General features: G+C 42.8%; 2 protein-coding genes across 7 annotated transcripts in view; both read left to right on the top strand.

The window, feature by feature from the left end:
* ZNF713 (zinc finger protein 713) overlaps nucleotides 1-3,153 on the top strand; it is a 73,288-nt gene extending 70,135 nt beyond the window's left edge. Inside the window, exons 1-3 of one of the 5 annotated variants that reach the window (XM_014729956.3) lie at nucleotides 55-170; nucleotides 801-943; nucleotides 2,723-3,153. In XM_014729956.3, the coding sequence (XP_014585442.1) occupies nucleotides 821-943; nucleotides 2,723-2,968 (369 nt within the window). In that variant the 5' untranslated portion in view covers nucleotides 55-170; nucleotides 801-820 and the 3' untranslated portion in view covers nucleotides 2,969-3,153. Of the gene's footprint in view, nucleotides 1-54; nucleotides 553-800; nucleotides 944-2,722 lie in introns of those variants that run through there. The other 4 variants (XM_014729955.3, XM_070231820.1, XM_014729957.3 and 1 more) reach the window with 4 other exon arrangements.
* Nucleotides 3,154-6,676: 3,523 nt separating this feature from the next.
* NIPSNAP2 (nipsnap homolog 2) overlaps nucleotides 6,677-22,197 on the top strand; it is a 29,789-nt gene continuing 14,268 nt past the window's right edge. The window contains exons 1-6 of one of the 2 annotated variants that reach the window (XM_023655554.2): nucleotides 6,677-6,891; nucleotides 16,515-16,654; nucleotides 16,736-16,781; nucleotides 20,041-20,135; nucleotides 20,469-20,539; nucleotides 21,566-21,706. In XM_023655554.2, the coding sequence (XP_023511322.1) occupies nucleotides 6,800-6,891; nucleotides 16,515-16,654; nucleotides 16,736-16,781; nucleotides 20,041-20,135; nucleotides 20,469-20,539; nucleotides 21,566-21,706 (585 nt within the window). In that variant the 5' untranslated portion in view covers nucleotides 6,677-6,799. The remainder of the gene's footprint in view (nucleotides 6,892-16,514; nucleotides 16,655-16,735; nucleotides 16,782-20,040; nucleotides 20,136-20,468; nucleotides 20,540-21,565; nucleotides 21,707-22,197) is intronic. The other variant, XM_023655555.2, reaches the window with a different exon arrangement.

The following is a 22,197-nucleotide window of genomic DNA, read 5'->3' as shown; positions in this document are numbered from 1 at the left end:
GGGCCCCTTTCAAGGGGAAGTGGGCGGAGCCCTGGCTTTAACCCCGCCCGCGGCTGAGCGGACCCGCGGCCAATGAGAGGGGCGGTGCGGGACGGAGCGACCTGCGTGCGCCGTGACGCCATCGCGCTCCGGCCGGCGCTCCGGTCGCTGCGTGCCTGGAGAGCCCGGGGGTGAGCGCTGGCTGCGCGCTGCAGCTGCTGTGAGGGTGGCGTTGGGGGTTGGGGCGTCCGGGTGCGAGAGCTCTGGAGACGGGTCGGCGTCGCCTGGCCTCAGGGTTGGCCGGGGCCGAGGGATCGTTCACCCCAGCCGTCCCTAGGCCGACGGGATGGACTCGGTATTAACTGATCTGGAAGGCAGTCCCAAGTCAAAGTCTCCTTCAGTGGGGAGGACCCCTGGCCGCTCCGCCTAGGCCGTGCGCGCCGCGAGTAGCTGGGCTGTGCGCCTTGGGGACGGGCAGCCTGGCGGGATGGAAAGAAAGAAAGGACATCAGTAAAGGCCAGCGTTTATTCGCGCTATTGAGCGCCTTAAGCGTTAAATCCTCAAAGCACTCCTGTGAGCAGGCCCTGATGTTATTGCCATTTTGCAGAGGGTGAAACTGAGGCTTCGAGAGATTAAAATTACAGCTTTGTAACCAGTACAAAGAGGGGAGTTAAGGAAGTAGTGAAACGTGTAAGCGTCTCTAAAGCTGTGATTCCAGAAGGTCAACAAAAGCTGTTTCTGAGCTTGGGCTGTTCTAGTGACAAAATGCATTTGGTAAGTCATAACCGCCAGACTATTAAACTTTGAAATTTGTTTTTCAGGTGACCAAAGCCACATCATAATGTCAATAGCCCGTTCATCTGTCCATGCCAAATGGATTGTGGGGAAGGTGATTGGGACAGCAATGCAAAAAACTGCTAAAGTGAGAGTGACCAGGCTTGTTCTGGATCCGTATTTATTAAAGGTGAGAAACATCCCTCTTGTCAGATGGATTGATAGATCTCCAGCATGTTCTGGGTTGTGAACAGAAAAACACTTGCCTGTCAAAAATGCCTTGAGCATCTGCTTCTTTTTTTTCTTTTCTTTTTTGAGGAAGATTAGCCCTGAGCTAACTACTGCCAATCCTCCTCTTTTTGCTGAGGAAGACTGGCCCTGAGGTAACATCCGTGCCCATCTTCCTCTACTTTATACGTGGGACGCCTACCACAGCATGGCTTTTGCCAAGTGGCACCCGGGATCTGAATCGGGGAACCCAGGCTGCTGAGAAGCGGAACGTACGAACTTAACGGCTGCGCCACTGGGCTGGCCCCAAGCATCTGCTTCAAACCGGGCACTGTGCTGGTTCATGAGTATAGCAAAGTGAATTAACCATGGTTCTTACTCACATTCTAGCGACACACAGAGTTCATTTCAATTCAGTCTAAGTGCTAGTTGTTCTATGTGTAAAGTACTGTGGGAGCAGAGAGCAAGATGTCTTGTTCTTCCTTCCCCTGTTGCTGAAGGAGAGCATCCTCGATTAAAAGACATCTGAGCTGAATCTCAACAAGGATGTTATCCAGAGGATCACATCGGGGGAAGTCATTCCCACCGTGATGAGTAGTTTGTGGAAGTTCCTTTAGCCATGAAAGGGCATGGCATTCTAAGTGAACAGCAAGCGGTTTGGCAAAGTAGAGCCCAGAGCTTAGCACTAAGTAGGCACTGTTGTTGAATGAATGCAAGAGCAATTGGAGCTGGACTGTGAAGGGTCTTTTATCTTGTATTTTGGATTTCATCCTATATGCAAAGGAAAGACAGACTTGGAGACTTAGGGATGGGGTGAGGACTGGAAGTAAGGAAGTGGGTAAGGTGGCTATTGCAGAAGTCTGGGATGGAAATGTTAAGGACCTGAGCAGTCCTTGGAGCAGTGGGGATGGGGTGGGAAAAGCAGGTTTCAGAAAGGACAGAGTTCTTGATTTGCTTGATGTGCAAGTGAGGGAGGGGGAAATGCCAAGGATGTTTCTGCATTTAAGCTTGGGCACACAGGTAGGTAGAAATGCTGTTTGTTATCTAGGATCAAAAACATAGGAGCAAGCTGAAGAATGTCGGCATGATCATCGGCCTTAGGATCAGAAGACCTTAGTTTGATTACTGACTCTCTTGTTTACTAGCTGTACACTTTACCTCCCTGAGCTTGTTTTTCTCATCTGTCAAATGGGGATACCTGCTGTAGCAGGGTTGTCATGAGGAATAGGTGATTCTAATTATTATCTGTTGCTTGTTTGCAGTACTTTGAGCCAGGCGTGGAGCTAAGTGCTTTACATACGTTATAACGTTTAATTCTTTTGATAACTTGAGAGGTGCAGATATTGGAGCCTCATTTTATGGTGGAAAAAAGACTGATCTTGGAGTGGTTGAGTAACTTGTTCCAAATCACACAGATAGTGGTGAGAGTAGCATGTTTATAAGCAGGCAAAAGCTCCACTGAGAAGGAGGACTTTAAATAGCGTAGAGAAGGATGCTAGTTCATAGAGCAAGGGTGCTGAAGGGAATAGGCTGGAGAGCTGGGGACAGGATCAGCTCTGGAACAGTCATTGCTGTTTTCCAGAAATTAAGCAGCTAACTTTTGTATTGGAAGACTCTTTAAGTATATTACCTTTTCCCCCCGAGTCCCAGCTTGTTTTCTGTGCATTACTTTTTCATATTCTGTACTGCGTTGCCAGATCACGTATGTGAACCACTGATTTCTTCCTCTTCCTCTCAACAGTATTTTAATAAGCGAAAAACCTATTTTGCTCACGATGCTCTTCAGCAGTGCACAGTTGGGGATATCGTGCTTCTCAAAGCTTTACCTGTCCCACGAACGAAGCATGTGAAACATGAACTGGCTGAGATCATTTTCAAAGTTGGACAAGTCATAGATCCAGTGACTGGAAAACCCTGTGCAGGAACCGCCTACCTGGAGAGTCCAGTCAGTTTGGAAACCACCCACCTCACCAAAAATCTGGAATAACTCGTTATCTCTTCAACACAGTGAAGGAGGGTCGGAAGAAGGAGCCAAAGGGAAAGATTTATAGCTTTGCTTTGTGGAAAAAGAAATTTTTCTAAGTTTTATCACGGACTGTCTAGTTTCTCTTCTGGTATTTATGAAATAGCTAAAAGTAAATGAATAAAGGGGCTGTTATAATTTTTCATGAAGGTTTATGGTCATGTTTCAAATTTCGTTTTCAGTGAACATACTTTCCTGTTACACCAAGTGTGCCTAGCAGTCCACTGCATTATTTTGTAAGCTGACTGTTTTAGAAGGTGTATTTTTTTTTCATTCAAAGGAATCTTGAGTTTATCTTAGAACCTCTATTTTGGGAGAAAATCTTTGATATCATAAACAGATAAGAACACATTAAGTGAATATTTATTTTTGCTGGTATATATTCAAAATTAATTTAAATTTTCTTCTTTCATCTAGCCAGTTCCAAATGGAAATAATCAACATGCTTAGGGTCAGACTTTATCAGATTATAGTCTGTATTAATAAGCATGTTGACACATAGAAAATAACACTTAAAAATTCTGTGTCACTTTTATCCTTTATCCTAGGCTAGATTAAATAGGAATGAGTTCTTAAAATATGATACATTGCTGAAATTGTAGAACTTCTCACACATGCATTTGAGTTGGGGAGTTTCAGACTTCTGTTGCTGTTCATTAATAAACTGTGATAACTTAGATTTTGACCTGATAAAATATTGAGCACTATATTTCAGTCTTCTGCTCCTAGAAAGAGACTTGGAACATATTCCAAACTCAGCTAATATGTGTATTGTACAAACACAGGGTTTCAACAAGGACTACAGACACTGCCCAACCTCTCAGGGATTACATCCATTGGGGAGGTATGTACAGGTGGCTTCATGGCAAACAGAAGCACATGGATGGGAGAGAAATTAGGGTAACTTCCCAGAAGAGATGAGCTGATGCTAGAACTGAATATTAAAGGAAGAGTCTCCAGGCTAGTAGATGAGGGGTGTAGAAAGGGCATTTTAAGCAGAAGGTAAAGTCCTCAAAGTATGAGAGAAAGGAGCATAACGAAGGGACATTTTCAACAAGGGTGGAGGGGCCGGCCTGGTGCCTCAGTGGTTGGGTTTGTGCGTTCCGCTTCCCCGGGGACCTGGGGTTCGCCAGTTCAGATCCCAGGTGCGGACATGGCACCGCTTCGCAAAAGCCATGCTGTGGTAGGCGTCCCATGTATAAAGTAGAGGAAGATGGGCACGGATGTTAGTTCAGGGCCAGTCTTCCTCAGCAAAAAGAGAAGGATTGGCAGTAGTTAGCTCAGAGCTAATCTTCTCAAAAAAAATAAAAAATAAACAAGGGTGGAACTCAGAGAAATATGAATTATTGTGTAAGTGGTGGTGGAATATGTAATGTTTTTAAAGGGAGTGATATAATTAGCTTCACATTTCAATAAAAGTTAACAGTCTCACTGTAGAGAGTGGACTAGAAGATGAAAGATTTCACGTAGGGAGACAGTGACCTGTTCAAAAATTGGTCCTAAGACCTAAACTGAGTTGGGAAGGGAAGATGAAGAGTTTGGATAGATGATGTTCTAAAGTAGAAGCCTCAGGAGTTGGTACCAGGGAAGGTCAGCAGAAAGGAAGCATCTGAGAGTGTCTCGGTCCCTGGCAGGTGGGGCTATGTGCACGAGTTATCCTGGAAGGGACAGGACACCTGTCTCAGCCATCTCTAAAAGCTGAAGTATTTTCAATGTTTACATATACTCTAGTGTATCATTTTATCTTAAGATATTTTTCCTGAAAATCTTGGTGTAAAAATTATACCCCAGAAAGATGCCCTATATTTATTCCATGGCATTGAGTAACCGAAGCCACACATCTGTGAAATAAGACTACCTGTCCCCAGTAAAAAGCATTTGGTTAATGGAACTCCAGCAAATGATAGTGGAGAAAAAAATGCAGAATGAGTGGCCTAACACTAAGTAACACTAAAGCAAGGTCAGCAAAGAAATGTCTACCAAGTTAACGGTTCAGCAAAAATAGATTTGAAAGAGTTTGTCTCCTGAAATAGAGCAGAGAATTATGAGGAATGTGTGAGAAAGTCACAAAGGCACATTGACACCACTGGTTTGAAGAGGCCCTGCTTCCCACTGCAGGATTCCAACATATCCTTGCCACCCTGGGGAGAGCTCACTTCAGTCTTCCTTTTCGGTCTGTCCAGCTTCTACAGCCTCACTAAGCATAAGCCAGTTGAGAGCAGGAACTCCTTCAGCCACGCAGCCTCTGGCCTCCTGTCCCTCTGTCCCTTGGCCTTTCCATTGGCCTACAAGATAGAAATGCAGGGGCCAGCCCTGTGGCCAAGTGGTTAAGTTCGTGCTCTCTGCTTCGGCGGCCCAGGGTTTCCCCAGTTCGAATCTTGGACACAGACATGGCACTGCTGATCAGGCCACATTGAGGTGGCATCCCACATGCCACAACTAGAGGGACCCACAACTAAAATATACAACTATGTACTGGGGAGATTTGGGGAGGAAAAGCAGGAAAAAAAAAAAGATTGGCAACAGTTGTTAGCTCCGGTGCCAATCTTAAAAAACATAAAGAAGAAAAATGCATCTCTCTGGTCTGGGGCAAATCCTTGTTGCCACTTCAGCATCCAAAGCCCCGTTTCTGTCCTCGGTGGTTCCTCGCCATATTAACGGGTTCAAATAATGCTCCAATCAAAAAACTGCCTCGAGCCTCCCCGCTTCCTTCACCTACAAGATGACCAGCTTCGGAGAACCCCTCAGCGCACAAGCCCAGTTCCTGCCCCTACCCCTCCTACGCAGACACCTGCCTGGGTAGCAGAGACCTCCCAGTCCTGAGGGCATCTTCCTCTTAGCCTTTGCAGACCCGCACTGGCCTTGAAATGTTCCCCTTAGTGGCTGGGGCCTCTACTGCTCCGTGTCCAGCCCCCTTTCTGCCACCTTGTCTTGGTTGCAGTTTTCACGGTTACAGTTGTGGCTCTTTTATCTTACCGCAGGATACTTTTTCCCCAAACCGTGCCATCCTGACTCACGGCTTTCAGTTGTTTCCTCAGTCAGCGGGAGCAGTCGTCACTCCTCACACTGGCCAATTCGTCTTCCCTTGGGACTGCGCTGTCCTGCCAGCTCCTTGGAGGTCTATCCTCCATTTCACAGCCACTGCGGGGTACATGCTCTCTCATCCGTGCTCCCTTCCCGTCTTGTGAACCCCTTCATTTGGACACTTGACACACCCGATCCAATCATCATTTCACATCCTGCCCCGCTAGACCGGGACGATTTAGGGGCAGGGATCGGGCAGCGCCAACCCTGCCGAAATGAACTGGAACAAAGGAGCCCCAAAACTACGAGAGAACTTGAGTATGTTTCCACCCAGAATGCTTTTATTAAAGCGTTATTTATTTGTTTGTTTTTGAAAAGGCAATATATTTACAAGGTATTGAGGGAGAAGCCCGCCTCCCAGCTTTGCCCTCAGGCCCTGGATGCCCCTAGCGAGTGTCCCTCCAGCCTGTGGAGCTTTCCGCGTACATTCAGGCCACGCCCATGTTCCTTTCGCGCGCCCTGTTGTGGCCGCAGCGCGCGTTTCGCTGTGGATTACTGTCTCCCAGTTGGCTCCTCTCCGGCTTCCCGCTCCTTTTTTGGGGCTACCGGGCTGCCCGCCGCCGGGCGCCCTGCTCCCCCTGGCGGCGGCGCCCCCTCGCTGCAGCGGCCGCACGCCCCGCCCCGCCCCAGCCTCGGCGGGCCTGGCGGGGGGAGGGGTCGCGGCGGCGGCGGCGGCGGCCCGGGCGGTGGGAGCCGAGGCGCCGGAGCAAGATGGCGGCGCGAGTGCTGTACGCCCACGGAGCGGCCGCGGCCGGCGGCCTCCTGCGGCGGGCCGCCCCCTGCAACCTCCTGCCCGGGCTCCGGTGAGCAGTGCCGCCTTTTCCGGGAGCGGCCGGGGAGGGGCTGCGCGGGGCAGAAGGCGCGGGGTCCCCGGCGCGGGTCTCCGCCTCAGCTCGGCCGCGCTCCCCCGGGCGGGGCTGCGGGGCGGCGGGGGCAGAGGTCGCGGTCCGCGGGGTTGGCCCGGCCAGGGCCTCGACGGGGTCGGAGCGCCCTCCTGGCCGGCCGGACTCAAGGTCACGGCCGGGACCGCGCTCGGCGCCGAGGCCCCGTCCGCCCGCCGCGCGGGCCCGGCCTGCGGGACCTTGACCTGTCGCCACCCGGAGCAGAGGCCGAGGGCGGGCCCGCAGGCCCTGGCCCGCTTCCCGCCGGGCGTCCTGAGCAAGCTGCCCGCCCCCGCAAGCCTCGGGGTCTGCACCTGTAAATGGCAGTAGTGATACCGCTTATCTCCTAGGTGGTTGTGAGGAAGAAATAACGCACCGTCCCCGGTGGGCCGTCATTGAAGGGAGGGAGGGAGTAGTGAGGCGGTCTCAGCACGACGGAGTCTTTGACTTACATCTTAAAATAGGTAGCCGATCAAACAGTGTTCACAGTTACCAGCACTGAGTAGGCGTTGGGTTCATGTTTAAACTTTTTTCCTAACCTCCTTGGATTACATGTTTGGTTTTCTGAATCCATCACTTTGACATATCCACGTCCAGTTTTCCACATTCAAAAGCCAAAGCCCGTGCTAACTTACCTGTAGATTTGCTTTATCGTTTTCTTTACATCGGGTAATTTAAATGTTAACCGTTTTGTTTGTTTTTAATTAAATAGTGAGCCTCTAGAAAATACAGTTGGCGCTTAAAAATGAAAGAGCAAAGGAACTGCCTGTTTGTTAAACTCTTACTATGGGCCAGGGAGCTTTATATCATATGGCTTATTTAATTTAATCCTAGTAGCAATCTTTAGAAGGAATAGGATCTGCGTTTTAGAGATGAGTTGGAACCTCACACTGTTGGACAAGGCGTTTGAACCCACGTTTGTCGGGCTTCAGGCCCAGCGCCCTTCCTAGGACTGATGCTCAGCTTGTATTTCCAAATTTGATGTTTATGTTTCCATGTTGATTAAAAGTTTTATTTTTATTCCGTTATTGAGCAAATACTGAGTGTCGTATTTTCTCACACAAGTGATATGAGCACATGAAATTCATAGTTTCTTCTTCCCAAAAAAGACAGCTGAGACTGAAGGTGTTCATCCAACATGTTCACCTAAAGTGCCCAAGATCACAAGGCTAGTACCTGGAGTTGCCACTCATTCTATCAAATATTGAATGTATACATTGTCTTTGAAGCCCTGTGGAACTGAGCGTAATAGCCGTGGTCACTATCCCAAGGAAGCCATGGCAGGAGTAAAGACCCCTATAGACTTAACGACTGAGATAGGTGCTGTGAGAGAACATCAGGAAACCTACCACACGAGATCATGGAAGGCCACTCCAAGAAGGTGACGTTAAGCTGAGACCTGAAGAGCCAGTGTGCATGAAAGCCCTGACTGGGAAGGAGCCATGAGTACTGGGAAACCCCAGAACAGTCTAGGAGGCTGTAGCACAGGAATAAAGGGAAGAGTGACCGGAGAAGAGGTGGCAAAGAGTGGGGCCAGATAATTCTAGGCCTTACAGGCCATTTTAGAGAGCTTGGATTTTATTCTGAGAGCCATGGAAGACATTTAAAGGTATAAACTCTAGTGTAACGTGAACTGATCTACATTTTTAAAAGATCGGTCTGACTTTGGAAAGGGGACAAAATCAGGGGTAATGGCCAACTGGGCAGATGCTGGTGCCATTTACTGAGTCATTTTTTCCGTAGGTATGTGAGTGCCTGCCACGTGCCAGTTGCTGTTGAGAAACAGTGAATAAGGCACTCAAGATCCTTGCCATCTGGGAGCTTGCTAGGAATTCAGAGAAGGAGGAACAAGTGCTGGGTGGAAGGGGTGATCCAGAGCAGTTTTGAATCTGGTAAAGTTTGAGATGGCTGTGAGGTATTCAGATGGAAAGGCCATGTGGGCGGTTGACCTATATGACTCCTCAAACAAGGTGTCTGGGCTACTGGTAACGTTTGGGAGTTGTCAGCATATAGGAATGCTAAATGTTGATAGACACATGGGTTTCATTGTATGTTTCATGCTTGATTGAAATTTTTCATAATGAAACGTTTTTTAAAGCCATCGGAATGGATGAGATTGCTTGAGGAGAGCGTGTGGATAGAGAAGGGGCTGAGAAACGGGACCTGGGATATGTGAACATTTACAGGTTGGATACAGGAAGGAGAGGGGGCAAGGGAGCCTGGGAAAGAGCAGCCAGTGAGGTGATTGTTATGTGACAGTGCCTAGAGGGAAATGTTTCAAGGAGAGAGTGGTCACCTATGCCAGATGCTGCTAAAAGGTTAAGTAAGATGACAGAAGAAAACTGAATTTGCCAACAGGGATGTTGTGGGTGACCTTGCAAGAACGTTTTTAGAGGGGATAAAGAAGTCTTCCTGGGAGACTTACTTCCCAGCATAGAGTTCCAGCTGCTTACTGGACATTGCACTAGTGTCCCACAGGTGCTTGAGATGCTTTTGTACCCAGAATTTAACTCATCTTCCTCCTACAAAGCCTGCTTGCTCTTTCTGGGTTCTCTCCCCCCAGTAATGGAATGTCTTGTGTTTAGTGGCCCAGGCTAGAAACGACAAGGTCTTCCCCAAGCCATCACCTTCTGTTCCCTCCCATCTAGTCAGTTGCCAAATCTGTCAGTTCTGCTTCTGGCCTGTCTTGGCTCCATCTTCTCTATCACCACTCCCCTAGCTCAACTCTTGGCAACACTCGTCTGGATCCCTAGGAAGAGTAGTATGGACTTGAACCCATTGGTGAAGTGGACAACTAAAGAATTCTGAGCAGAACTTTTTCCTATTAGAAAGATCTCTATGACATGAAACTTGACTGGATCCTAATCCCTCTTCCCTTCCACCCTGCCCCACCCCGCCAAGAAAACTATAAAAGACATTTGGGGAACAATTAAGGACATTTTAATATGGAGTGGAGATTAGATATTACAGAACAATTATTTTCCTTAGATGTGAAAATAGTATCATGGTTTTGTCTGTTCTTAGGAGATGCATGCTGAAGTATTTAGGGATGAAGTGTCATACTGTCTGTACTCTGCTTTCAAGTGGTTTGGTAAAAATAGAAAAGCAAATATATAGAGAAAGATTTAAAATGATAAAATGTTCATCATTTTTTCCTCTGGATGCAGGGCATAGGGGTCTTCGTTGTACTATTCTTTCATCTTCTCTGTGAGGTTTTTCAAAAGGAAAAGTTGGAGAGCAGCTTTCTATAGCAGCAGTGTGGAAGACACACTGACTGGGGTTGAGTGTGGGGAGGGGGTCGGGGAGCTGTTGCTTTGATGCAGGACTCTTTGGATTGGGCCCTTCACCCCCCTCTCTCCCCCCCATAGTATTCACACACTCCTGGCTTTGGCAGGTATAGTTTCTTAGAATGTCCTTCCCGTGGGCGTCTTCCTGACAAACTGCTCCTCGTCTTTCAAGTCTTCAGCTCAACAGCTTCTTCAGAGAGTTGGTCCATGTCCATGTCTCCCTCAGGCCCACTTAGACTCTGCTTCCTCTGCCCCCCGCCCCCCCCCCAACCTCCTGCGTCACCACCGTATGTCTCCATCCAAGAGCTCATCTCACATTGGGCTGTAATCTTGTTTGTCTATCTGCTGCTACCAGTAAACTGAGCTCTGTGAAGTCAGGGCCAGGCTTATTCATCTTTGAACTCTCAGCCTGGCCCACTGCTTGGTACATGCAGTGCGCGTCAATAGATATTTGATGATCATGTAAAACAAAGCTCATTACACTACTGCTGCCTCATCCTGTGGTCTCAGTGTTAAAGGTATTTCCCTTCTGTGATTTGCTCCAACCCCACCACCAGCTTCCACTTCCAGGTTTCTAGTAGGACCCTTGTCTTCTCCTTTTCGCCTCAGGAATCTCTTTGGAATGTATTCCTTCCCCTTCGTCCCCATTGCCATTGTCTTAACCCAGGAGCATCCTTTGGTCCATCCGGGGAGTATTAAATGCTCCCTGCCTTTATTGCTGCAGTCCATCCACCGCATCATTGCCAGGCTGCTTTTTACACGTAGATCTTTTTTGAAAACTTGCTAGCATTGCACTGCGTACAGGATAAAGTCTAGCTGACAGGTGTGGTACACAAGAGCCTGACCACCCTGCCCCTTTTGCCCTCCCATTCTCTCTGTTGCCATCCTCCCACACCCTGTTCTCCTGCCTCACTGAACTCTTTGCTGCTCCAGAAATATGTGATAACGGTTTCGTGACTCCGTTGCCTGGATGTGTTGTTCCCTTTGACTAGAATTATCGCCTGCCTTGTTCACTTGTCTTTCTTGTCCTCCAAGACAGGACTGGAGCGTCTCCGCAGGAGTCCCTCTCACTCCTCGCAGGCCAAGCCAATGGTTCAATCCCTTGAGCTCTCACAGTATGGTGTGTGTAAGTCTACACTATCTGTGACCACTCTGGCTGCTTACTGATAGGTTTTTCCCATGAGACTCAACAGGCTAGGCATCTGGTTCATCTTTGTATCCATAGAGCCTGGCACATAATGCTTATTCTACGTAAAATCTAGTGTTTTGTAGAATGCGCTCTCCCTCCCCAACCCTCTGTAAAGTGCCACACAAGAACATATCTGATATTATAACTGATAGTGGTGCTATCAGTCAGATGACTTATAGTGGTGTTTATCACAGTGAAGAACCCCAGCCTGGATCTTATCAGCCTGATGCTGTTGCACAGCTGCTCTACCCTCTTCCGAGATTCAGCTTGGACAGCTAGGTGGACTGGGCATGTTAGGCAGCTTTCGTCGCCTGACGCTTGGAAAGATTTCAGAGTTTGACAGTCAGTTGTGGGTAATCTCGGACTGTTTTTCATTTGTCAAGACAATTGCTACCCAAGTTCACAAGCAAACACCACTCAGGTTCTGGTATGTGTTCCATGATGCTGACTATTTCTTAGGCTCATCTTTGGTTTACAAAGCATTTCCATGTCCTTTACCTCATTTTACTCATCCTAAAGTAAATCTCTTTGGTATTATTAAAATATGGAATGAATACTCAATTGGAGAGATTTGTGTTTGGGAGGTATCCTTATTAGTGAAAATATTTTGAACTGTATAGTTAGATCTGGGTTCATGTTTTTATTTTGCCACTTCTTAGCTCAGGGCATTTAACATCTCTGAACCAATCTCTAAAATGCGATAATCCCTTCCTTGCTACATTGTTCTGAGGATTAAGTGAGATGACATAGACAAACTGCCTAGTTGAGTGTCTAGAAGTAAGTATGTACCTATTAACCCGTGATCCCCTTAAATTCTAAAGAGGAGGAGAAAAATTACTTTGGGATTTTCCCCCCTCCAGACTTAGTCTACCAATAATTCTTTATTATGCTTATTTTGTAAAGTATTAAATGCCATAGAAATTAAATATCTATATCTATCTGTCTATATATATATATATATATACACATGATATATGCTTGTCTATGCATTTCTGGAAGGATACATTAAAAACTGTTAGTGGTGCTTGCTTTGGTGAGTATTTCTTACTTTAAATGAAATTCTCTAGTGCTGATATTTTTAGAAATTTTCATTGTACCTCTTTCTCAATTGTTGATAATTGTTATTCCAAGCTTAAGAATTTATTTATTTAACAATCCCCCAAAATCTTTTACACAATTTCTGCGTAGTGAACTTAAAATCTAAAATAAAGAAAAACCAGGAATTATACAAAGTCTCATTAACAAATCTTAAAACTTTCTATTTTGTATGTCACTAATTTTATATGCTTTCCATTTTGCTTCTTGAAATTCTTAAGCAAATATCACAAAATGTATGTGTAGAACACCTTAAACAAATTGACACAGTGTTTTTATTTTTAATGAATTAAATTTTACCGTGATTCATTTGGAAAATTGCCTTCTTCAGAATTAGTTTATTTATATAATCAAAAAGTGAATTGAAAACAGAAACAAGTAGCATGTGATTTTGGTTTTTGCTAAAGGACTAATAGTTTTTGTATATAATTTCTTTTGGTTTTAAAAGTTAGTTTTATTGAAAAAGTAGTTTTAAAAACTGAATTGTTTAACCTCTCACTACCATCCTAAGTGCTTTCAATTTGTTTACTAGGAGTGTGGGGTTCAACACGTACTTAAAAATATACAAAAGTCAAAAACAGTGCAGGTATATGGGGAAAGCTGTGTCTCTTCTACTTAGCTCTCTATCCTTCCCTCAGGGATACCACCATTAACACTTTCTTAAATCTAAGGAATTTTAGCTTGTAATAAAAGCAAAGTGGAGGAATTTCCAACATCTTTTTATAAGTGCCATTTTTCGGGTTTTATATTTTTGTCCTATGCACTTACAAGAAAAATTGCTTATACTGGTATTGTTATTTTGCTTGTTTAGTATAAGATTGCTGCTTTTTAATGTTTGAAGAATTTGAAAAAATATTTTTATATTTCTTGATCATTATTTATAGAAAATATTTAATTGTTAATTTTATATTTGTGTATTTTATGTTTGTATATCTGTAAGCTTAAATTATTCGTAAGTCTTTTTATCTGGTTTCTAGCTATTTGTGATAATATCCTATGAATTGTTTTTAAATTAAAAGAACATCTTAAGGGGAGAAAATTGCTCTGTAATATTTGTTCATTATAGCAGCAAATCGACTCTTTAAGCAACAAAAGGAGAAGGCTACCAATATAACACATGAAACTTAGAGTTCTGTTATTTCTAAAGCCCCATAGTTGAATGAGAATAGGAAATTGTATTATTGTAATGTAGAATCTACATGTGCATCTCATGAGGCAATGGAAGTTTGCTTCTCATGAGTTTTTCTTGCCTCTTGTTTAAATTCCAAGTCCCCTTCCTTATACCTGGGGTCTCGTTCTTTTCCTCTTACATTTGCTTTGTGGTATCTGTGTCCTTAAGCAGGCCTGCTAGGCACATTGGAAATGCAGTCGTATCCCAGGTTCCACGAGTCCGTGAGTTCAAATGCCTACAGTGGTTGCATCTGTGCCAAACATGTACAGACTTTTTTCCCTTGCCATTATTCCCTAAACAGTACAGTTTTTACATTGCATTTACAACTATTTACTTAGCATTAACATCATATTAGGTGTTATAAGTAATACAGAGATAATTTAAAGTATAGGGGAGAATGTGCATAGGTTATATGCAAATACTACACCACATTATATGAAGGACTTGGGTTTCTGCTGGGAATTCTGGAACCATCCCCAAGGGATGACTGTGTGGAAAATCATCTAATGTTTCCATAGCGATCCCCCAGAAAAGGCTCACACTGGCCTGTCAGCCTCTCGACTTGTGTTGAAGCACTGAATAAGATCCTAAGCATTTATATTGGCCATTTGGAATCCCAGCACGTTACTGCTCCTGGCATGATCTAGCAAAGGGCAGGAAAGATCATTTATGTGTACATGAATTAAGATCAAAACTATAAAGAATATCCTGTAATAACCCTGGCCAGAGATGATGGTCATCAGTTATAAAAGGAATTGTGCAAAAAGAATGGACACAGACTCAAAAAGCTACATTATGTATGATTCCACATGTAAGACATTCTGGAAAAGGCTAAACTGTAGGCACATAAATGTATCAGTGGTTGCCAGCAATTGAGAGTGGGGAGAAGGGTTGATTACAAAAGAAGGAATTTTAGAGAGTAAAGGAACTGTTCCATATCTTACGCATTTGTCAAAACTTGCAGAACTGCATGCCAAAAAAGAATAAATTTTACTGTACGTATATTTGATTAAAATGAAGAAGATAAAGAGACACAGTTTGCCGTTTGATTGTGGTCATGTGAGATTAGGAAGAGGATGAGTCTCAACCAGGTTCTTATTTTTAAAATCCTGTTTTCAGGTTATATGTACTTATATACCTTACCTGTAAAGGGGTTTCTAAACATGCACCTTGAGATATTTTAGCTAATTTTTAAATATAAAAATAATGTATGTATATGGAAAAATTTCAAATAGTCCAGAAAGTTAAACAATGAAAAGGAGAAATCGCTACTCTCACCCCATGCCCAGTCACGCTCCCCAGATGTCATCACTATTAAGAGTTCACTTTATTTGCATGTATGGTACTGTTCTGTGCCTGCTTTTTCCACACAATTTGTCTCTGAGATAGCAACATTTCAGTGCATGTAACTCTACCTCATGTAACTCTACCTCTTTTTAATGATTGTAGTTTATTACAATTTTTGAATATTCCCTAATTTGTTTGACCAGTCCCCATTAATGGGTACCCACATTGCCTATACCAGGAAAAAACTGGAAACAGGGCGGTAGTGAACAATCTTGTGCATTCACCTTTCTGCACTTGTCTAAATATAGCTGCCTGTAGGACATAACACAAGTGCAGTTATGTCCTGCACTTAACAGGGCCAAAAGGCCTACGCACTTTTAATTTTGATATAGATAATGCCACACTGCCCTCTAGGGAAGGTATGCAAATTTGTAATCCCACTAGCAAGTATATGGGAATTACACGTGCACTTTACAGTTCATGTTTAAAGTATATTTTGTTACTTCAGTCAAATTTATCCTCACTTTCTGACAGCATATATGGTAGAAGTTCAGTTACAAGATGAGAATTAACAAGTTACATTTTTGTTAATGAAGTTGTATTCTTAGGTTTTTGTGACTGTTAAAAATCTTGATCCTGAGGCTGCCCCGTGGCCAAGTGGTTAAGTTCGCACATTCTGCTTCGTCGGCCCAGGGTTTTACCAGTTCGAATCCTGGGTACGGACATGGCACCACTCATCAAGCCATGCTGAGGCAGCGTCCCACATGCCACAACTAGAAGGACCCACAACTAAAGATACACAGCTATGTACTGGGGGGCTTTGGGGAGAAAAAGGAAAAATAAAATCTTTAAAAAAAAAATCTTGATTCTAAGGTTAGTTTAGAGGTAAAATAATTTTTTTTAAGGAAAGAGTTTACTTCATTTTCCCTGTATATTTCTTTTCACATTTTTTTATTGTGGTAAAATATGTATAACGTAAAATTTACCATTTTAACCATTTTTAAATGTACAGCCCAGTAGCATTAAGTACGTTGTTGTACAAACATCACCACCATCCATCTCCAGAGCTTTTCCATCTTGCCAAGCTGAAACTCTGAACACATTAAACAATAACTCCTCATTTCCCCACATCAGCTCCTGGCAATGACCAAACTACTTTTTTTCCTTGTGAATTTGATTACTCTGTTTCCATGTATATTTTTTCTATGTCAGAAATTGCTTTGGAGGAGGGAAAAGCACATAGCGGAAATTGCAAAGATAAACGTGAGAACTCTTAGAAGAGCCACCAGTTACATCTTTTACACTTCGCTCCTGCTGTTTAGAGTGTGTGTTGTCATAATAGAAAGTGGACATTTTGTGGCATCCCAGGTTCTAGAAGAGTGCCTAGAACAGGTACTCAAGGCATGTCTGCGGAGTGCATTGATGAGTTCATCAAAACAGTGTGCTGTGTGACACTGTTTAAAGACATTTTTGTACCTCTGATTAGACTCAAATTTTTATATTTGTTATTCCATAGGAGATTGACATCTTCTGACAACAGACCTCGAGAAGACAGCTGGTTAAAATCCTTATTTGTCCGGAAAGTTGATCCAAGAAAAGATGCTCACTCTAATCTCCTAGCCAAAAAGGAAACAAGCAGTCTATACAAATTACAGTGTGAGTGATAGGTTTGCTATCTTCATAGAGTTGACTTTTTTCCTTTTGTTCATAAGTTTATTGAATTTTCTTTTGTTTCAGTTCACAATGTTAAACCGGAATGCCTAGACGCATACAACAAAATTTGGTGTGTATACCAAACTATCCTTTACTTGGGGAAAAATAGTGCTTTTAATATTTGTTGGTCAGCTAACACTTGACAGCAGAATGACAACTTTCATTCCTCTTCTTAAAGCTGAATGTTCAGAGGCTCTTAAATTGAGCTCTGTATGGGATTACCAAGGACATTTTGATTTTAAGCACTCATATAGCTAAATTATCACATTGGCTATCAGACTTTAGGATGTTACTAGACTCTAAGGTTAGAAGGAACCTTACAAGGCTGTCTAGTCCATCTGCTCTTCTAGTGCTTGAGTCCTTTCTGGAGACCGTCCTGACTGTCCGTGCTTAAATACATTCAGACATTCCATCTCTGGACAGGTTTGACCGTTAGGAATTAGAACGCACTTCCCTTTGTCCTCCTTTGTTTCCAGTTTACTCCTAAGTAAAACTGCCATATGAAAGTCCTATAGGTATTTGACTGTAGCTGCCATTTCTTCCCAAGCCTTCCATTTATCAGGATCCAAGTCCCTTCAGTACATTGTCATGTGAAATGAGATCCATATGCTCTTATAGAATTTGTAAACTTTAAGACTGAAGAGAGAAGGGCATCAGTTCTTAAGTTATCGGAAATAGTATTTTAATGATAATGGTGAGCAAATATAATTAAAAAGCAATTTTTACCTTTAATATCTGCTACTTTCATGAGAAAGCAAATGATTTTGTAACTGGAATCAGGATAATTTTCAGAAGCAAAAATCTTGTGTTTTATTTTTGGAGATGGTTCATGAAATGTAACATTAGCATAGGATTCCTTAGCTCAGCACAGTTTTCTTTATTAAAAAATGCTCTAAACAGAGCAGATGCTTATTTCTAAATCTTTTCTCAGAAAATGAAATTTTTTTCTCTATCCTGATGTTTCCCTGGATTATCTTTCCTGTCCTGTTTTATCATTTCATCTGTCTCAGATTTCTGTCTATTCATATATCTATTTGGGTGTCTTGCTCTCCCTTCAAACTCAGCATGTGGAATCAACTCGCCCTTCCAGCTTCCCTGTGTGTCACTCACCATAGTTTTATTTAACCGTTTCCTTAGTTCTTTGTGATTAGTTAGTCACCAAGGGCTGTGCATTCTTCATTTGACATGTATTTTGGTTCTCTTTGCTTGTTTCCTTCTCCATCTCCGTCTCCCAGCCTGTTGCGCTCCATTTCCAAGTAGCCTCCTTTCTGACTGCCTTCCTGGGCTCAGAGCTCTACCTGTACCTCCACCCCACCCCACAATCTATTGCAAAAAAGTTTGTCAAATTGATTCACTTGAGTTCTGTTTTCTCTTTCATCATGTTTTTCTTTTCTCTGAAACTTTCAGCAGCTCCCTGTTTCCAGTACATAAAGACTTAACTCCTGCTGGTTTTTAGGGGCCCCAATAATGAGGCCCAACCCATCCAGTTCTGGGTACAAGTACTGCCTACCTTACAACCTCCATTCAGGTAAGGCCAGGGCTTCCAAGAGCAAGTTTGGGGCCCCCCAAAAAGAGAATTGGCTACAAATCCATATATGATTTTGTATTGGTGAAACACCTAGGCCCCTTTCCGGACCCCGCCTGGGTCATCTATACTGGGTTCCTTCTTCCACATTGGTCCTATTCAGGATTGTTTACTTCCTGCTCATGTCATATGGCAAAAAGGAAACTCATGTCCATTTCCCTAACATAATCCATCTTTACCTGTCTCCAGTTGTCACCAATCCCATGTTATTTCTAAACATGTGTTTATGACCCAGTACAATGACACACCATATATATTTTTTTTTAAAAAAGATTGGCAGCTAAGCTAACAACTGTTGCCAATCTTTTTTTTTTTTCTTTCTGCTTTTTCTCCCCAAATCCCCCCAGTGTATAGTTGTATATTTTAGTTGTGGGTCCTTCTAGTTGTGGCATGTGGGACACCACCTCAGCGTGGCCTGATGAGTGGTGCCATGTCCACACCCAGGATCCAAACCAGAGAAACCCTGGGCTGCCACAGTGGAGTGCACTAACTTAACCACTCAGCCACGGGGCCGGCCCCCATGTATATTTTTTGAAGAGTGGCATTTACTGTTAAGATCTTAAGAGCAAATGCCACCCTTCAAAGAATACTTATAGTATGGTCATTGTACTGGGTCATAAATACGTGTGGGTTTTCATTTAGTTAGACATAAAGCCATGCTGAGCTTTTCTCTGTTAACTTTTCATATATACCGAGTCCTGGTACCCCAGCATCTGGTGGTGATCACTAGCTTAATATCACTCAATGTCAGCAAATAGTTTGAACAGGTTCTATTTCTGAGCTTTGGTATCCTTTTGCATCTATTGTTGAATCTGTATTGTACTTTTTCATCATAATTTTTCTATTAAAAAGGTGTGCAGGTTTTAGCTTTCCTCTTAGTATGATACAGTTATGCCTCTTCCCTTTGCCTTTCCCCGTACATTTGAATCTGTACCATGGGAAGGTTTCCATAGAACCAAGCTCTGACATCTCCGTTAAATTAATACACTGCCTTGTGTACACTGTCATGGCTTTGCCACTGCTCCTGTACAATCAATGGTAATGAACTAGGTGGTGTGTTCAATATGGGATTATGCTGTACCTCTCAGATCCCCTCAGCTGGTTGAATTGAGTAGAACCTAATTTATGCTTCATGTTGTATCTTTAATTTGGATTCTGCCACATTGATGCCCTTCGGGACTGTTGGAGTTGGGGTGGCTTCTAGGCTGTGTTTTGTTCTAGCTCTTTCTTCTTCCTCTTTCCTTAAGTCCAACTTGTTCTCTGCCTACTTGTGCTGCTTCTGTTGTTTCCCCTATCTTAAACATTACTTTCTTCTCTTTCTTATTTCTTCCATGTTCTTTTTCTACTATTTCCGATTCTCTCATTCTTCCTATCTTTGGAACCAGCAGAACTTAGCTTTCATAAACATCACTATTCCTAAGTACTTCTTTTTTCTTCTAAAATGGCAAATAGTAGACCCATATTTCCTGGAATCTTGGGACCTTTGTCTCTTCTTTATCATTTTTATCACTAGAGTTTCTTACAGCTGTTCTAGATAGTTGGGGTATCAGAGACCTAAGCTTCTGATAAGTGGAATATTAGAGTACAGTAGAATTTAGCTAAAAGGTTAATTCTGCACATCATTTTATCATAAATATATTCTGAGATCATTTGTTAGAACACAAAGTAAATGGCTTTTTCCATGTGTTGTCCACCTGGTATAATTTTATTGGTTTAATTAGTGTTGCTCTTTCTTCTCTTTAAGTCAAGAGGTGTTGCCAAAGGTTCATGAAGATAAACATTACCCTTGTACTCTGGTGGGGACTTGGAACACGTGGTATGGCGAGCAGGATCAAGCTGGTAGGAAGCAGAAGTCTTTGGAATAAGTACTTCTTCCTTAAGCCTTTATTATAACAACTTAAATAAATAAATTTAATTCTCATTTTTATAATCAGAGCTTTCCAAGTCCCAGTCTAGTTTTATGGTTAGTTTCTCCAGTAATTCGCTGCAAAAACTACTTTTTATTGTTTTTAATGTTTGAATCTATTATGGAAACTTTATGGTGTAACCCGTAGGCCAACACCCAGCACATTACAGTTTGTACTGTGTTAACATTATTTGTATCTAGAATATTTTCAAGGTAAGAGTATCATGAAACTCTAAGTAAATGTTATCTTTTAAAATATATTTCAGTCCACCTCTGGAGGTATGAAGGAGGCTATCCAGCCCTCACGGAGGTCATGAATAAACTCAGAGAAAATCAGGTAATGATTTTGAAAAGTGTTTACTTATTCAGGTTATTAATATAGTAGATGTTAGTACAGAATTAAATGACTCTTGGGGCTGGCCCCGTGGCTGAGTGGTTAAGTTTGCGCGCTCCGCTGCGGCGGCCCAGGGTTCAGATCCTGCGCGTGGACGTGGCACTGCTCGTCAGGCCCCGTTGAGGTGGCGTCCCACATGCCACAACTAGAAGGACCTGCAACTAAGATATACAACTATGTACAGGGGGGATTTGGGGAGATAAAGCAGAAAAAAAAAGATTGGCCACAGTTGTTAGCTCAGGTGCCAATCTTGAAAAAAAAAAAAAAAGAATTAAATGACTTTTCTGTCATCAGTTTTTGTTAATAAACTGGTTTTTTTAGTAGGAATTTTATTATTTGGATTCTTGAAGTTGTATTAAAACATAAAGTAACCAGTTGTACTACTATTAAAATAATAGCTTTTATTGTAAAAGTCAGTTGTACTTTGAAACTGATAAGCTGGTGCTTTGAAACCGGTAAGTCAGCGTGGTTGACAGTCAGCCCTGGATTACCTAACACACATCTGCTTCAGAAACTGCCAACCACATATTCTTGACCTTGGGCTGACTTTGCTATCCTCCCCCTCCCTTCACTAATAAGTGCATGTTAGTGGAGAAAATTTTAATAGCCATACATTATTAGGAAAGAAAACCTTTTCTTTAGATTCCAAGTCCAAATATAAATGGCTTTTAGATTATCTGATGTCTTGTAGTGTCCATGTTGCCTCTATTAATATGCTGTCAAACACTGTTAGAAGCACCTAAAAACGTAGGAAATTAAATTTATTTATATTGTCATTTAGATAATTAGGATGATCATATAGTTGTCATCTAAACCTAGACATACAAGATGTAAACTGGGACTTTGTCAGGCCAACTGGGCCCTACTCATAATAATATTCTATCATGGGAGGAACAGAAATGTTACTTAAGTAGTGGGTTTATATATAAGTTTTGGATGATTTCATGAACACATTTTTTTCACTCAAAGGAATTTGTGGAATTCCGTAAGGCCAGAAGCAACATGCTTCTCTCTAGGAAGAATCAGCTGCTATTGGAGTTCAGTTTCTGGAATGAGCCTGTCCCACGGTCAGGACCTAATATTTATGAACTCAGATCTTACCAACTCCGAGTAAGTACTAAACATGAGTTAACTGTTCCCTCGTTCTTCTCTGAAGAAGCATGAGCACCCCTAATGCTGACAGTAAAAGTTGAGTGTGTGTGCACTCTGCGACATGTATTTGGCATTACATTTTGATTGGCTTGTTTTCTCCCCCATCCAGTCCTTCTCTTATTTCCTTTTTTTCCTTCTTTCTTTCTCATTCCTTCCCTTCTGCTAAGCTCTTTTGTTTTTTATAATCTTACACATAATGTTTATTATTGGACATTTTTCCTATAGTGTTTCTATTTTTAAGAAGAATCACCTAAAATACAGGACTAGGTACAATATGTTAGCGTCTATTGTAATTGAACTAGAGCAACTTATAAATGTGACTGTTGAATAAATTATGTAACACTGTAAAAGTAAGAGGGAATAATAGTTTATGAGACTTTCTAGATGTTTCCCTACTGACTACTAGAAAGAAAGCTCCAGATAACAACATTGTTAGAAGGAATACATAT

Source organism: Equus caballus, chromosome 13 (assembly GCF_041296265.1).
Source record: "Equus caballus isolate H_3958 breed thoroughbred chromosome 13, TB-T2T, whole genome shotgun sequence".
NCBI classification, from domain to species: Eukaryota; Metazoa; Chordata; class Mammalia; order Perissodactyla; family Equidae; genus Equus; species Equus caballus.
Note: the sequence above shows the minus strand (reverse complement) of the source record. Positions and strands in the feature narration are given on the sequence as shown.